Below are 16,725 nucleotides of genomic sequence, written 5' to 3' on the forward strand. Positions count from 1 at the left end.
TACTCAGGTCATGTACAGAGCCCAGTAACTAACACATAGGAGGCACTTAGTAAAACTTTACTCAGTGAATTGAGTAAATAAATGCAGGGTGCCTGGTTTTATGACTTCGAACCATTGTATCAAAAGAGAATTAATGAGGTGATGACAGGTGTCTGCAGTGGCTTTGTCTACATCTACGTTTTTGTTTATGTTTTGAATGGGAATGATGGGTATGCTGACCTGATTTGCCAAAATAGCCGGAACTTGGGATGGATAGCTAATGTACTGGATTTGGAAAGACTTTGACAGCTTAAATTATGCTATGTATAACACTATGCAGAATATTTTGTTTCTAAATATGTTTTCTGATTATTAAATTAATACAAATTTATTGTAGGAAATTTGGAAAGGTTTCTTAAAAGCCCACGCATAATTGCCGTACTCTGAATTCTTATTAACGTTTTGGTGTATATTCTTCTAGGGAACAACTCAAAATAGGAATCAAACCACACATGATGTTCTGTAACCAAACAGGGTACAATTAATAAATGGCATTACAACATTGTCAGGAACCTGGGATGTTATTACGGCTGGGCAAAGCCTGGTTTCCTCAGTGATCTCAGGACAAATTACCTCACATCTCTGCCTCAGTTGGTCTCATTAAAATGAGATGATACCCATACGTGTATTGATAAACAAGATAGTTCACGTATGTGCTTAGCATGCTGCTTGGTATATAGTAACTACTCTGTTTATATCAAAGACATGGCATTGTAGACTCTTAGGGATGGATAGACCCTAGAGATCATTTTGCCATAATCCCTTCCTTTTATGGTTGTGGGAACAGAGACTTAGGAAAGTGACTTGTTTAATGTAGCGCAGCTAATTTTTAGTAGATCCAGATATTTCCTTCCTCACTCTCTGCTCAAATGCCACCTCATGAAGCATTGGTTCCTTGCTTCCCTTCCGCTTGCCCGGAGGCCATGTTTGTATGTCTTTTTTGTGTGTTCCCATAGCCTTTGTACTCATACATACCTCTTCTATAGTACAAATATAGGTTTGGATTTTGGGTTTTATACTTTTGTCTCTTCCACTAGACTGTGACTTCTTCAAGGGCTTGGCTAATCTTTCAACTTTGTATCTTTAGAATTAAGCCACTTGACATCTTCTGAATGAATGTGTTCTGGATGCTGGGGGAGAAAAGCTAACAAGTAGTAGAAGCAGGTCCAGATGGTGGAAAGGGATAATTCCATTGTGTCATTCATTCACCTTAGAAGTATTTGCTGAGCACTTACATTGTGCCAGATACGGTCTTGTGCAGGGGATTCAGTGCTGTGTAAGACAGACTTGTCCCTTTATGGAGTTTACAGTCTAATGGGGAACACAGACCCCAAACAACGAGTTACATGCTATGCTTATTATTGTGGTGAGGGCTACAAAGGAATGTAAGGGTGAGCCAAAAACAGGGAAATTTGGCTTGACTGGGTAGAGAGAGGCCAAGAAAGGCTCTTCCAATGATGGAATAGGTAAGCATCCATACAAGGATAAGAGCATGCAAGTTAGCTAGCCAGAGGGAGGGTTGGAGTCCTGGGTATGGGAATAGCATGTGCAAAAGTCCAGAAGAAGGAAAGAGTGTGGTACATTCTAGGAATTTAAGGAAGACCAGGGTGGCAGAGGGTAGAGCAGAAGCTGGTGAGATGAGCAGAGGCCTGGCCTCTGAAGGGCTTCGTAGATCATATTACCAATATTTTATTTTAGCCTAAGAGCAATAGAAAGTCTGTCTAATAATGTGATTAACTCTTGAGTATTTGCTTTTAGACAGACGTTGACATAGGAATAAATGGTGATAATAGATCTAAAGTGTGTGTCCTGTTTGGGATATTTAGTCCAGAGAAGAAGGAAAAAGAAGTAATATATGATAAACGAAGGAAGGTTATGTACAAGAGGAAGTAAGCTTGTTTTGTGTTGCTGCAGAAAACATACCTCAGTCTAGTAGGTAAATGTTTAAGGAGGTGAATTATGCTTGAAAGGCAGAAACAGCTTCATAATACCTAGAATTGGTCAGGAACAGAACAGGCTGCCTAGTGGGATGGAGGAGGTGTGCAGGCAGAAGCTGTAAGGCCACCTGCCACTGAATCTGAAATAGGAACTCCATGCAAGGTGGGAGTGACCTTTAGGCCTTTTTGGGCTCCAAGAGCCTGTGCATTTATAAATCAGGTGAAATCTTTAAATTTCATACTGTCTTGCAAATGATACAACAGACCTGAAACTTGACGTCATCTCTTTCTTTAATCTGAAAATTCATAAACTTGGGATTTTTAAAAAATAAATTTGTAAAATGAAGCATGTCAGTACTTTATTAATATTAAATATTTGAAGTTGTATTTATTGAATTACTTGGATAACTTTAGTGTTATCAACACCATACTCTAACCATGAATTACTTAAACAATGGAATCCTTTGATTGCCAGAAACAAAGAACTGTTGTTATTGGTAGGTTGGTCCAAACCTCATAGTCATGGCTAAAGCAAGCTGATGTGTAAACGGAAGTCATTGTTTCAAGCAAAGAGGAAAATAACATATTCCCAGAGAAACCAAAACTCCAGAATAACAAGCACTGGCTACTCAGGGGATACTCTTCTATTCATGTGTAAAATGAAGGAGAAGGCCAAAGAAAGTAGACGAATTGGATGTTTTCTTCTAAGAGAAGTTTGGACATCCTGCATTTAAACACATTCATGTTATGGAAATAAGGAACAGGCAAGAAATACCTAGTGGTGAAGGTACTAGTGGTGTAGCTTGTAATCCATGATCAGGTGATGATTCAAAAGGCAAGAAGGGCTGGAAATAATTGTGGTAGGAGTGATGGATGGAGCAGCATTCTCATTTGGAATGGGAACGGTGAGTAAGAATTGTCTCCAGACCATCTGAATCTGGAGGAGCAGCTTGAGGGAGAGGATGACAGAGATCCATGTGCTAGGGTACAGCCGTAATGAAGGTTTCCGCTTCCTGGGCATAAGCTAGGAAGCGGCATCCCACTCATTTCTCTCTCCTGTCTGGTCTCTGTAGTGCTTTGTTGGTAGAGAGAAAAGACTCATTTTCCCCTGCCCCTCTTCTCGTGTAAATGGGTTCCTAGGGCTGCGGATTGGCTTAGCATGCACGCTTCACAAGGAGGGATGTCGGTCGCTTCCCTTAAAACAGACTCCATTGGTTAACATTCAGCTTGAAAATTGTTTCTCGCTTCTTGATCCTCACCTTCATTTTGGTTGATTTAACAGTTTAGATGGTGAGGTCTGGTAGATGAGTGAGCTGAGATTTTGTTTGTTTTTTTTTTTACTTTTGGAAAAGGCTGAGTCAAAGAATCTGATTGCAGACCCTAAACTGTTGCTTGACATATGGGGCATAATGATCTCTGCAGGAAGAGATGCAATTCTGTGGGCAGTCAGGCTTCACTCTGAGGTCTGTCTTCATGGACTAATGCATCTCTTGTTGATTTTTCCTTTTGGGAACAACGCAGCAAGCAAAGGCTACCAAAAGAAAATACCAGACGTCCAGTGAGGCTCCCCCAGCAAAACGGAGGAACGAGGCATCATTTCTCCCAACCAAGAAAACTTGTGTTAAAGAAACTCAAATGAATTTTAAAGGAAAGGCACAAAAAACATTTTCTCCAAAGAAATACTCGGCTAGCACAAGTGACAGAAACCAAGAGGAGAAACCATGCATTAAGACTTCATCATTGTTTAAAAATAACCCTGAAATTCCGGAACTCCACAGGTATGTCCAGGTGCAGATGCACTTCAGGAATAAAAGGAATGAAGTGTGCTCTACCTTTTTTTTGTTAATGTTGGAACTGATGCTTAGTTTTTTGTTCATCATTTGCAGACCTGTAGTAAAGCAGGTGCAAGAAAAAGTGTTTACTTCAGATGCCTTTCATGAACTGGGCCTCCACCCACATTTAGTAAGTATCTCTCTGTTTTATGTTTTTCTTTCTTTGATGTGTTTGTTCACTCAGAATGTCTGTGAAAGGATAGTTCTAGGAAAAGAAATGGAAAAGTGTTTATTTCTGCTCTGTGTTACCTGAATGAACTCTGATTGATAGGGTACTCTTCTAGGACAATTCAGATGTGCTTAGGTTACTAACTCCACCCACCCCCATACCCCATACCTTCCTTTTTTTTTTTTTTTTTAAAGAATTGAAGGCTTTCTTCACCTGGTACAGTTTAGAACTGGCACTTCACTTATTGGACTTAAAACAGCTTCCTAATTACTGGATAGATGTGGTGTTGAAGCCATATTTGTGATGGCAGATGTCTCAGTGACCATAGGAGAGGGAACTGAGCTGGCATCTTACTGTTAATAGACATTTGCAGTTTTAGAGAATTGAAGGAAAAAGAATCTATTTTAATATGCTTTTTCTGTAAACAAAAGGACAATTTTTTTTTTTTTTTTTTAACCATTAATGGGTTTTCCAGACTTATGAGTAAAGAGAGAAAAAATATTAACTTTTAGGAAGTCTTGATTTCTTTGATCATAGCTTACTTACCCCTTCTTTAAGGTGGGTTACATAAGCTTGTTTTCTCAGCTACAGGTTAGATAGAGCAGGCTTTCTCAACCTTGGTGCGGTGGACATTTAGAGCGAAATAACTTTGTTTTGGGGACAGTCCTGTGCATTGTACGATGTTTAACAGCATCCCCGGCTTCTACCCACTAGCTGCCAATAGCACCTACTCCCCCAGTTGTAACAACCAAAAATTTCTATAGACATTGCCACATGTCCCCTTGCGGGTGGGCAGAATCACCCCCAGTTGAGAACCCCTGGGTTGGAGGATCTTAATTTGGTCATGGTAATTATCAGTGTCATCCCAGTATTTTCTCCTTTTGTGTCATTTCCATTTAGTATTTTTGTATAAAAAAATTGATAGTTAAAGGAAAATATTTATTTTTCATCTTTTCTTTTAGATTTCCACAATAAATATGGTATTAAAAATGTCTAGTATGACCAGGTAAGAGTTCCACGCTAATCTTGATTTTCTTGGGGCTTCAGTTGGTATAACCGGATGAAATCTGAATTGTCTGTGGAAGGCAGAGTAAATTTGTGTTTTGGCGTTAGAAGACAATGCAAGGCTATTGACCACAGAGAGCTTGACATGTCCTTTAGCCACTCGATTTCCCCACCTGTTAAATGCAGAGACTGGGTTTCTATCCAGTTCTGTTCCAAGATGTCTGGTCTAGAAGATGGTCTGCGTAAGGTCCACTGTTGTCTGTGCTTCTCTGAAAGTATTTTGGCCAAAATATGGAATTTGATCATGTCAGTTCTTAGTAATAAGAATTAGAATCAACCAGAAAGACAGGAGTAAATAAAAATTGGACATAAAAAATGTTTTAAATGTTTGTGCTAGTGATGACTCCTGGAAAATAGAAATAGAGAAGGAAAGAGTGTGGGGGGAGATGAACTTCCTCATTTTGAGTATGTATGCTTCGGTACATTTTAGTCATGATAAAAATTAATAGGAACTTTGAAGAATAAATTAAGGAGCTCCCTTCATCAACTAAATTTAAATGATTTCTATATCATTTTTTGTTGGTTGTTTTTACATACACGTGAAGACACATATTTCAGTGTCTGTGGCAGTTTATTGGAGGATGGATAGCCGCTGCTGGCTTATCTGGATAGCTTGCAGGCTTCCTTTTGCTATTCTGCATGGAATCCTTTCCATTCTGTTTTACCATGTTCTCTATTACCTGTTACAGGAGGCAAGAGAGTTTTGATACACTTTTTTTGTGGTAACTCTAATATGTTGTCATACCTGTCCAATTTTAATAAACATTAGTTTAATAGAATGGCCAATCTCTGTCTTGCCTCACCATTTTCAGCTAAATTCCAGAAATTTAAGGTTTTATTTTTCTAATCATCCCAAGTTTCTCAGCGCCTTCATTTGAATGTCTAGATAACATCCAAGGTGGCATTTGGAAGACAAATTAAAGTGTGGGGCAATTGCATTTTGTATATCCTGTGTCTCTGCCTGTAAACCTAACTGGGTGATACATTATAGATAAGATGTGTTCTTTCTTTTGGGTGGCCCAAGTGTTCAGAAGCAAAGTATTCCTACATTGCTGGAAGGCAGAGATGCTCTTGTGCGATCCCAGACGGGTTCAGGTCAGTCATTTAATCTCTGCCCTTCTTCCTAGGTACCCAGGCCCACGGTCATGCAACAGCTTATGTAGTAAGGTGTTTGTGGTGGTGGTGGTAGCTGCTTTGTTTTGTTTGGGGGAAGGAAACCAGGCTTGCTTTTGATTAGAGCCCTGAATTTGTTCACATAGTGAAAGGAAGAGGATACTTGATGGTGCCATGATCAGGAATGATTAGTTCTGCTGTCATTTCCTTGGATCCTATTTGAGGGCTTTGCTGAGTCCCACTGTCTATGGCCAGAGCTGCCCATCCTCACTTTAGTGAGGAATGAATTTTTCTTCTGGTATTGAAACACAGAGTTCTGGCATGAGCACACACTGATCGGATGCCAGTCACTGTGCTTGAGCACAGAATACTGTGCCATGTTCCAGGCCAGTCTGGGCTTGTTCTTCTCACCCCCTTGTGCCCTCAGTGGCAGCTATTCTCCACTCCCACCACCTTGGTCACCATCCAGGTGGGTGGAAACCCAAAGATTTTGCTATCCTTTGGTTTCTCAGTCCTTGGAAGGTAGCTTTAGGGTTCAGACTGGCTTCTAATCACATCAGCATTCCAGAGAACATTTCATTGAGCACTGAAGCTCATCTGAGACGTTAAAAGGGACTTCAGAGGAGAAATTTTCTAGAAATCTTCTTTTGCAGACAACCGTCAAGTTGAGCTTTTGTGTGATTTCTGAAATGTATCATTATCTCTCATTGGATGGATAAAGGAGCTGAAGCTTCAGGTTTTTTAGAAGTACTGAATTCACAAAGCTAAATTAGGAGTTGTGGTAAACAGGCGAAGTCCTTTTTCACCTCTCTAGGTTGTATGATGTGCAGTTTACCTTTCCCCGGAATTTAGTAGTGCCCAAAGATAGCAAATCCTGTTTTCTTTATGGCCTTTGCTTTTCTCACATCTGCAGGGACTGTGGTTTTAACAGCTTTTGCATTTTTTTAAAAGGTAAAACTCTTGCCTATTGCATCCCTATGGTCCAGTCCCTTCAAGCAATGAAGTCAAAAATACAAGTAAGTATAATGTGTTTTATGTTGTTCATAGTGCATAAGCAACCATCAAACCGAACCATAGCAGTAATGTTAGGACCAAAAGAATCTGTTTTCATTTAGCATTGTTTTCTTCCCTCTTTTTAATTCAGTTATTACATAAACTTGTTGTATCTAAAGACTGTGCCCAGAGTGGAATAGAATATACTTCACAATCATCATAGTAAGAATAACAGGGAACATTTGCAAAATACTCCCCAGGTGTTAGATGTTGTGCCAAAGGCTTTGTATGTGTTATCTTCTTGAATCTCTAACCACCCTGAGCCCTACCAAATTGTAGGCGTTACTGTTATCCCAATTTTACAAAGAGAAACAGATGCTTGGGAAAGTTAAATAACCATGACCATGTAACAAATAATGGTGGAACTGGATTTCCACCTCTGTTCTATTTGGCTCAAGAGATCAAGCGCTTTACTCTGCCATGATTTTATGGTGAAGGTTAATTACTGCCTCCTGTGCTATACACGGACTGTATGTCTGTGTCTTCCACAGTACCTATCATGGGTCCTCCTACAAAATTATCACTCACTAAATATCTCAAAATGATTTAATTTGCTGCTATCCATTTATGCTCTTACGTTTTGTAAATCATGTAAAGAGTTAGATTTCAGTTTTCTATCCTAAATTCCAATGTGTTGTTTACTTTTGACCAGGAAGGCTGAACTTTATATTTAAAACAGTGGTTTATCATGAATGGTATATGTCAAAATAAGCACCCAGTTAATAGTTTGACAATTGTGCTTCCTTGTATTTAACATTATTTAGAATTTCTTTAGTTTTGAAACATTAGTTAGTGCCTGGGCCAAAGGGGCCAAAATTGGGTTCCCTAGGAGGCCAGTTAACTGCTGTGACCTCAAACCCCAGCCCTGAATCCCACAAATATAGTCCTTGTTATTCTCATTTGGGAGGAAATAGTGAGCCCAGAAATAGGAAGTTAGGGAAGTGCATAAAAGATGACGATAAGACTGCATTGATTACTGTTTCTGTGTTTAGATAGGCAGAATTAGAAGTGTGTCAAGCCTACCTGGTTATTTGAGTAACAAAATAAGTAATGATAGTTTTGTGTTATAGTTTGTAGGCTAAAACAAACATCTATGAATCCAAACTGATATAAATAAACTAATGAATAGATAAATAAATGGGGGAGGAGGAAAATTCTGCCCTTCCTTATGGCAGAATTCCAATAAATAAACGTAGAAGTGATAGATATAAAGTATCACCAGGTGGCAAATGCCACAGTAATATTGTTTCAGGCAAGAATTATCATAGAAGCTGAAATGAGTGGATGAAAATGTGATGAAAATGGAATATTTACATAATCTCAAGGTATCTCCATACAAGGTACTTCTTAATTACAAAAGGAAGACAGGTCTGGCCAGTTAGTTCAGCTGGTTAGAGTACAGCATTGTAACACCAAGGTCAAGGGTTCGGATCCCCATATTGGCCAGCCACCAAAAAAAAAAAAAACTGAAAAGAGGCCCCAAAAAAGGGAAAACTGTAATTTTACAGTGGGGAAGCCCGGCTGTCACCACCTTCACCAAGTGATCAACATTGGCTTCACCAGTTCTGGGAGCCTCCTGATACGGTGCACCGCGAAGGCCACATCGCTTCTGTGGTCAAAGCAAAATGCATAACCTGAATTTAATCATAAGGAGACACTAGACAGAAATCTAGGGACATCCTACAAAATAACTGGCCAGTAGTTCTCAAAAGTGTTAAGGTCGTAAAAGAACGAACTACTAAAGAACTACCTCAGATTGAAGGAGATGTGACAACAAAGTTCATGTGGTCCTGGCAGTCAAACATTAACAGGTCAGTTGATGAAGTTTGAATAAGGTTGGTAGATTAATTAATAGTATTGAATCAATGTTAACTTCCTGATTTTGACAATTATACTATATTATGGTTTTGATAATCGATATGGGGAAGCTGGGAGGAGGAGGGTACATGAGAATTCCTTGTACTATTTTTGCAATTTCTTTTGCTTGAAAGTATTTCAAAATGAATAGTATAAAAAATTTTTAAATTGTTTTTTTAAAAACCCTAGATAGCCATTAAAAGTGGTGTTTTTTCAGTTACTATTGGAACTTGAGCAAGTGTTCTTGTCATGATAATTCAAAAAGGCAAGTTTCAAAACAGTATGTACAGTATGACTTCATTTTCATAAATAATAATAATCTGTGTGTATATTTGCATTAAAAGACTAAATGATACTTAGCAAGCTATTAATATTGTTTTTTTCCTGAGGTGGGTAAGTGAGGAATTTAATTTCTTAAAGGTAGCTGACTTTTTTCCCCACTAAGCACTTTATAGTGAGATAATTTTTGTAAAGTGCTTAGCATTGTCCCTGGTACATAGAGAAGAGTAAATGTAAATTATTGCAATCGTATAGTAAAGTCTCATCTACTTATATACTCCAGGGGAACTTCTTGCCAGTGGAGGGTTTTTTCCCTTTTTACCAGGTTGAAGAGTTAGGGAGTATCGAGCTGGAATGGTTCCTGCAGATCTGGCCCAGCGCTCTCATTTTGTAGATCCATGAACTGAGGATGAGAGAGATTAGATGACAGACACAGCAGGTGCTCTACTCAAATCCTGGGCCTGAGTGTAACTTCCGGCAAATCACTTCGTCTCTCTGTGCTTCGTTGTCTTCGCCTGTGGCACAGGGACAACAGCAGTGCCTCTCTCCTTGGGTTACAATGAGGATTAAGTGAGCTAATGCATGTGAAGTGGTGGGACCTGGTACCCAGAACCCGGGAATCGCGTGTGCACAAGCTCGTTATATTTTAGCTGTCATCAGTAGCAGCAGCAACATGGTCACGTGGCTACTTTGAAAGAGCAGTGATATTTGCTTATATTTAGAACCATTAGCGAGCTATGTAGTTTTTTATTTGCTCAAATATTTTTAATAGGACTGACAGGTCATTCTATTAAAGACTGAAATATTCTGTAGAGACACAGTTTTCCAAGCCTCAGTTTAATTCACTTGTTCCAAGTAATAATCAATATAGTCCCTTAGAGTTCATTGTAAAATGATTTGACCTGTAAAAAACTTATCTGGAAGGAGCAGCAAATTCATGGCACCCAACAGATTCTCACATTACTTTGGTGATGGAATGAGAGTGGACTGCTTTTCTGTGTTTCACTCTTAGTTACTTTGGCTCTGATTTTTTTAACATCACATCCATCCTTCTTCACTTACTTGTGCCCTGCGAGGAATTGATTTTTCTTTCTTCTTCTCTGTGTAGTAACACCTTTTGAAATGTCAGAATCTCCTAACGTCACACGGTGGCATGTTGATACTGTTGTACTAACATGTTTACTGTTCCTACCTTGGGCTTCAATGTAGTCTCACAAAGTTGATGTTGAGTACAGATGACTCCAGTTTGAATTCCAAATCCTTTTCTCTTTGTGGATAAATGTTTTCTATACAAAACATGAAAACCATACTTGTAATTGAATTTACTGCTAAATCTGTGGTTACCTTGTGCACTAACACTGTTTTGATTCATTCATTCATTCGAGCACTTTTGATGTGCAAGGCACCATTGACTTAGGGGCCTTTATCAGATTTCTGTTGCTTCTTTATTTTATTTTTTTAAAGATATATCTATCTTAAAAAAATTTTAAACAGTGCCAAAATATAAATAGGGAAAAATAAAAAATTATTCTACTTCCACTTTCCCCTAGTGGCGTAGTTTGCCTCTCAAGATCAAGAGTTGTTATTACCTGTCTCTTTTTTTATCCCCCAGGGATATTCTTTGCATATCCAGCAAATATGAGTGAGCGCAGTTGCTCTTCTCCCTTTTATTTGAAGTTTTTTGTTTGTTTTTCTGTTTTGTTTGGTTTGATACACAAGTAGTTGCTTGTTATGCCTCAGGTTCTGTACCTTGCTTTTGTTCCTTTAATGTATTTTGGGGATGGTTTCTTATCAGTACCATACTGAGCTGCCTTGTACTTTTTAATGGCTGCCTAGTATTCCATTGTATGTATATACCATAAGTTACTGAATCATTCCCTTAGGGTTGGTGGAATTTACATTATGTTCAGTATTTTGCTATAAACAAAATTATTTTATTATAATAAAATACATCTATAAAATATTCTACAACTTCTGTATGTACACATATGTATCTGTAGGAGAATTTCCTGTAAGTGGAATTTGCATTTTTATTTTGGTAGATAATGCCAAAATTGACCTTTAAAGGCATTATACCAATAGGTATTTCCATTAGCAGTATACAAGGGTTTCTGTTTGCCCATGCCCACATCTACACTATCAGCTGTTTTATTTTTGCTCATTTGATGAGAAAAATACTATATTGTAGTTTCAATTTGAATTTCTCTCAGTAATAAAGTTGAACATCTTTTCATACAGCCAAATCTTGAATTCCTATTTCCATAAATTAACTATTTCTGTCCTTTATCCATTTTCTATTTGAGTTGTTGGTCTTTTCTTTTTTTAATTGAATTATGGGACTTCATTATAAGTTAAGGAAATTAGCTCTTTCTCTTAGGTGTGGCATATTTTTTCCTCAGGTTGTCATTTGACTCTTGATTTTGTTAGGTATTACTTTTCCATTCTGAAATTTTAAATTTTTATGTAATAACATTTATCAGTGTTTTCTTTTATGGTTTCTGAATTTTGTGTCATTTGTGAGAAGGCCAACTTTATTACCGCTTTATTTTTCTGACTTTATTTTTTTCTCCAGGGACTTTTTGAGTAATCCATCTTTTCCCTACTGATATAAAATGGCCCTTATATTATTTTCGAAATTTCTGTATGTATTTGATTCCATTCTAGACTCTATTTGCTCGTGATCTCTATTTATGTACCAGTATAATTTTTTTAAGTTGCTGTAGCTTTAAATAATTTTAACAGCTGATATGTTTTTCATAAATGTCTTGGTTATTCTTGCATATTTACTTTTCTATATGAACTTTAAAATCAGCTTTTCTGTTTGTATGTATTATGTATATGCATAAATGCATGTATATACATATTTGTGGCATTTTTTGTTAGAATTGCATTACGTTTATGGATTGATTTAGGGAAGAATTAGCTTATTTATAATACTGTGTCTTCTTATCTAAGAATAGGGTACATCTTTCCATTTGTTCAAATTTTATTTTATGTCCTGCAGAGGTGTTTTAAAATTTTCTTCATATAGATTTTGTATATTTTTTTGATAACCTTATTCTTGTTGTCTTATTTGTTGCCATAAGTGTGATTTTTTCTTTCCATTGTATATTTCTATATTTGAAGGCTATCAATTTTTATACATTAATTTTTCATTCAGCTGCTTGACTGAATTATCTTGTTTGCAATAGATTTTCAATTGATTCTCTTAAGGTTTTTTCCCTAGGATAAAATAACATCATCTGCTAATAATGATAATTTTACCTCCTACTTTTCAATTTTATGCATCATATTTCTTTCTCTTGTCTGATTGCATGGGCCAGGACCTCTAGAACAGTGTTCTATAATAATGGGGTTAATGGGCATTCTTGTGTTGTCCCTTTCTTCAGTGAGAATGCTTCTGGTGTTTTACAACTAGCCACCCTTGAGTGCTGTCCTTCTGGAGTCTGTGGCCTTTCTTCATCCTAGTCATGGCATTTCCTTTCTTTGTGTCAACAGCGCAGTGATGGCCCCTATGCTCTGGTACTAGTGCCAACGAGAGAGGTAAGTAAGCGAGCTCACTTTCAGAGCAGATTTTAAGCATATACTTTCAGTGGCATCCTGTTGAATTTTAAAGTGGTTCTATCATTTTCCTCCCTACTGCACAAACCACTGCACACCCTCTTCCTTTGCCAAGGAATCATCCTTTTGGTTCCTGTCAAGAACAGAAATTCAGGTATTCTGAAAATCATATGTTAAGTCCAGAAAAGCATTTCTCTGTTGTCTGAAAACTAATGACACTGCTAAATTTCTGTTCTTTTGAAAAGGATGAAAAGAATCACATTTTTGTAATTTTTTTTTTTTTTTTAGCAACTTAATTCAAAAACAAAAGCAGTTGGTTCGGAAAATAACCTGTTTTGTTGTTTTCTTTTAAAGAAGCCACTGCTACTAAAAATTTTACTTGTTCCTAAAAGTTGAGCTTCTCAATATTTTTCTTCTTTCTTAGTGGAAATCTCTTCTATCTGATCTATCTTATTTGCCTACAGAGGCAATTTCAGGTTAGGGTGTCTGTTTTCTATATCAAATGCTAATCACTTCCTCACAGAAAATTGATCATGTAGATGGAGATTTTATACAGCCTGCAGTGTCCTATCAGCCCAGTCCAGCGCAAGAGCAGGCACAGAAGCTATTTAAATTTTTACAGCAGCAAACTTGCTGCTTCCCTAGAATGCTTCATGAATACTAAGTATGTGGAATCTCTCTCTATATATCTCCTTGGATAACAGGATAGAGAATTCTTTGATGGCTCTTAATGGTTATAACCTACGTTAATTTTCACTTTCTCTGTTTTCCACTGGGCTTGTTGGTTTTGTTTTTATAAACTCGGGGAATGACCACTTCCCAGTCTTCAGATACTGTGGCAGAATCTTATCTGTGTGGCACTTGGGGAATATGAGCCAGCAGAGGGAGCACAAAACACTATTTTTGTGTATGTCCAAGAAATAGATGTGATGTCTTTACCCTCATTCCCCAAACTGAAAGGTTGCAGAACCAGTCTAAGAACAAGGTATATTTTCAGTGTAGATTCTGTGTACAGGATATTTTTTAAGTCTTAACTTGAGCTTCGAGTTTGGATCCTGATCACTTTCAATTGTCTTAAAATGAAAAAAGGAAGAAGGGATCCTTCTCATTATCTGTAACTTTTTAATATTTACAGCTGGCTCTACAAAGCTTTGACATTGTCCAGAAACTGCTTAAGGTAAGGCAAACCGTGAGTGCAGTTTTATGTTTTTTTCTAACTTTTTGAGGAGAGATTAATATACCATAGTCTTCTTTTTTTCAAAGAGATAGGAATTACTCTTTTTTTCTTCTTGCGTGCATGTCTGTTTTCTCTAGGTTGTTTGTAGGTTTTTACTGATCTAAACCTTACTATTAGCTGCAGTGTTTCCTTGCGCTTAAAGTCCTGTAATCTGTTCATAGTAAGTAGCAAGCCATGTACAGAGATTCACAGGTACACCTTAAGGTGATCCAGTGGAAAGCAACTTAAAAACCTGCAAATAGGGGTTAAGAAAGAAGAGAGAGAAGGCTTCAGAGTCAAAGCCTGCCAGCCCACCAAATGAGATCATGAATTGATCTTTCTTTTATCAGGGCTGGGGAGTAGGGAAAGGTGTTGCTTAGGTTTTATCTTAACCAAGAAAACAGGCAGGAGACTTACTAAAATGTGTTTTCAATTCAAGCTCCATGGGGAAAGGCAGGGAAGCTACTTGAATCATTTAAAAAGCTCACGGTTCTCTCTCACAGCGTTGGAAGCTAGTTATGTAGCTATAATTCAAGTTGCTGCTGATAGTAACCATGGGTATGGCAATGCCTAGGAATTGTGTCTGCTTAATAACACCTCACACAATGAGAAGCCTGAACCCTCCCTCCTAACTTGGTTTAAGGAAAAGGAATTTAGAATCAGACACTGTATTTTCAGTCAAGGAGGCTTTGTATTGATTTTAGTCTTTTGTCTTTCGGTAGCCATTTACCTGGATTGTGCCTGGAGTATTAATGGGAGGAGAGAAGAGAAAATCAGAAAAAGCCAGGTAGGAAGAGGTTGGTTTGTTGTTAATTCCATTTTGAATCTGTGTGTCCTGCGTTCCTACTCAATAAGACTTGGTCCTTCTAAATTTGGAGAAAGCCTGTCTCAGACTTTGTTTCCTAGTCCCAGTGCATAGGGACAGATTGAGTCAGTGGGGAGCAGTCACCAGTAGACGGTGCTGGTTTTTAAAATATTGATGAACTTATCATACAAACAGGTTCCCTTCTGATGTGATTAGTGACAGTACTCATTACCTTCTGAACTCTCATCCACCCAGTGCCCTGCAGTCCCCCTTGTTTAGTACATATCCTCCTAGGTGTGACTCCTGTTTGTGTACATTGGGAGTTTGGGGTTTTGTTGTTTGGTTTTGCAGAAACACGATTATAAACTTACATAATGCTTTGCAACTTGCTTTTTACATTCAAATATGTTGATTCCTAATTCTATGCTAGAACTCATCATGGGTGTCAGTAGAAAATTATTGCTACAAGTAAATCCCAAATTGTCTGCATTCTTTTAAAAACATTTTTATTGTACTATAGCTTGATAATTAGTAGTCACATGCAACTATGCATGCATAACTGAGGAGTAAATATTAAACTTGAAACCTAAAAGTATTGTTTAGGATTAGATTCAGCTGTAATGACAACAAATAGCTGTGGCACAAGCAGTATAGAAATTATATTTTTCTTTTACATTTAAGAAATCGGATGGAGCTGGCCCAGGACTGGCATGGTGCTTCAGTGTCAGGACCCAGGCTCCTTTGATCATTTTATGAAACTATGGGAAGCTTCCATTTTTAAGGTTACCTCATAGTCTAAGATAGTTGCTGGAGCTCCAGTCATTACATCTAGTTTCCTGCTAGCAGGAGCAAAGATGATTATAACTCCTCTCATAAGGTACTTACTTGTGTGATTTGCATACACCCTTCATTCTTTTATCCTATTGCTAGGACATAGGCACGTGGCCATTCTTAACTGCAAGGAAAGCTGGAAAATATACCCAGATAAAAATTGGAGACTTTTATTACTGTGGAATTGTGGGATAGCAGTTGTTTGGGGAGTAAGAAATATATAATCTACAGGGCAAAGCTTAGCCCCGTTGTATGGAACTTACAAAAAGCGTTCATTCAGTATGGCAGTACTTCAAAAAGTTAGTGAAAAAATTGAAAGATAACACAAATCTTTCCATTAACTTTTTGAAATACCCTTGTATAAGAAGGAACAGTCCAGCAATTAGAGCACATTGTCATGGTATAACTCGTTCAGGTAATAAGTTCCCTGGCACAAAAACCACCAAGAACAGCTAGATAACCATCTATCTGGAATGTTCTAGAATGGATGTATGAATCAGATAAAGAGTATTGGATTATGTAATGAAGATTCCTTTCAAAGTTAAGGTTTTATGATATTAATATGATTTCAGATCTTAACAATTATATTCCATAGGAGAGGAAAAAACTCAAGTATATCTTTTTATCTACTTGCCGTTATGTTTTCTCACGATTTCAGCCTGTGGCGGCACATTTGTGCTCTACATGAGATGAATCTGTCTCTGCCTTTTTCCTGTGTTTTCTATTGATAGAGCCCTGTTTGATTTACTTTCTCATATGATATATAATTTTAAACAGACTGCGCAAAGGAATAAATATCCTTATCTCAACTCCTGGACGTCTGGTGGATCACATAAAATCCACAAAGAACATTCATTTTAGTCGGATACAGTGGCTGGTTTTGGACGAAGCAGACAGGTAAGCCTCTTTCAGGAACCAGGAAAGGTAAAAGGAAAGAGCTGTTTCTGCCGTTGTCTTTGCAACATCTG

At 37.7% G+C, this 16,725-nt stretch overlaps 1 protein-coding gene across 3 annotated transcripts in view; it reads left to right on the forward strand.

Annotated features, from left to right (window-relative positions):
• DDX31 (DEAD-box helicase 31) overlaps positions 1–16,725 on the forward strand; it is a 70,526-nt gene that overhangs the window by 1,358 nt on the left and 52,443 nt on the right. For all 3 annotated transcript variants that reach the window (XM_063082369.1, XM_063082368.1, XM_063082370.1), the window contains exons 2-10: positions 3,498–3,754; positions 3,863–3,938; positions 4,940–4,983; positions 6,067–6,137; positions 7,107–7,171; positions 12,843–12,887; positions 14,041–14,082; positions 14,844–14,908; positions 16,535–16,654. In XM_063082369.1, the coding sequence (XP_062938439.1) occupies positions 3,498–3,754; positions 3,863–3,938; positions 4,940–4,983; positions 6,067–6,137; positions 7,107–7,171; positions 12,843–12,887; positions 14,041–14,082; positions 14,844–14,908; positions 16,535–16,654 (785 nt within the window). The remainder of the gene's footprint in view (positions 1–3,497; positions 3,755–3,862; positions 3,939–4,939; positions 4,984–6,066; positions 6,138–7,106; positions 7,172–12,842; positions 12,888–14,040; positions 14,083–14,843; positions 14,909–16,534; positions 16,655–16,725) is intronic.

The sequence above is a fragment of the Cynocephalus volans genome, chromosome 17 (assembly GCF_027409185.1).
Source record: "Cynocephalus volans isolate mCynVol1 chromosome 17, mCynVol1.pri, whole genome shotgun sequence".
Taxonomy (NCBI): Eukaryota; Metazoa; Chordata; class Mammalia; order Dermoptera; family Cynocephalidae; genus Cynocephalus; species Cynocephalus volans.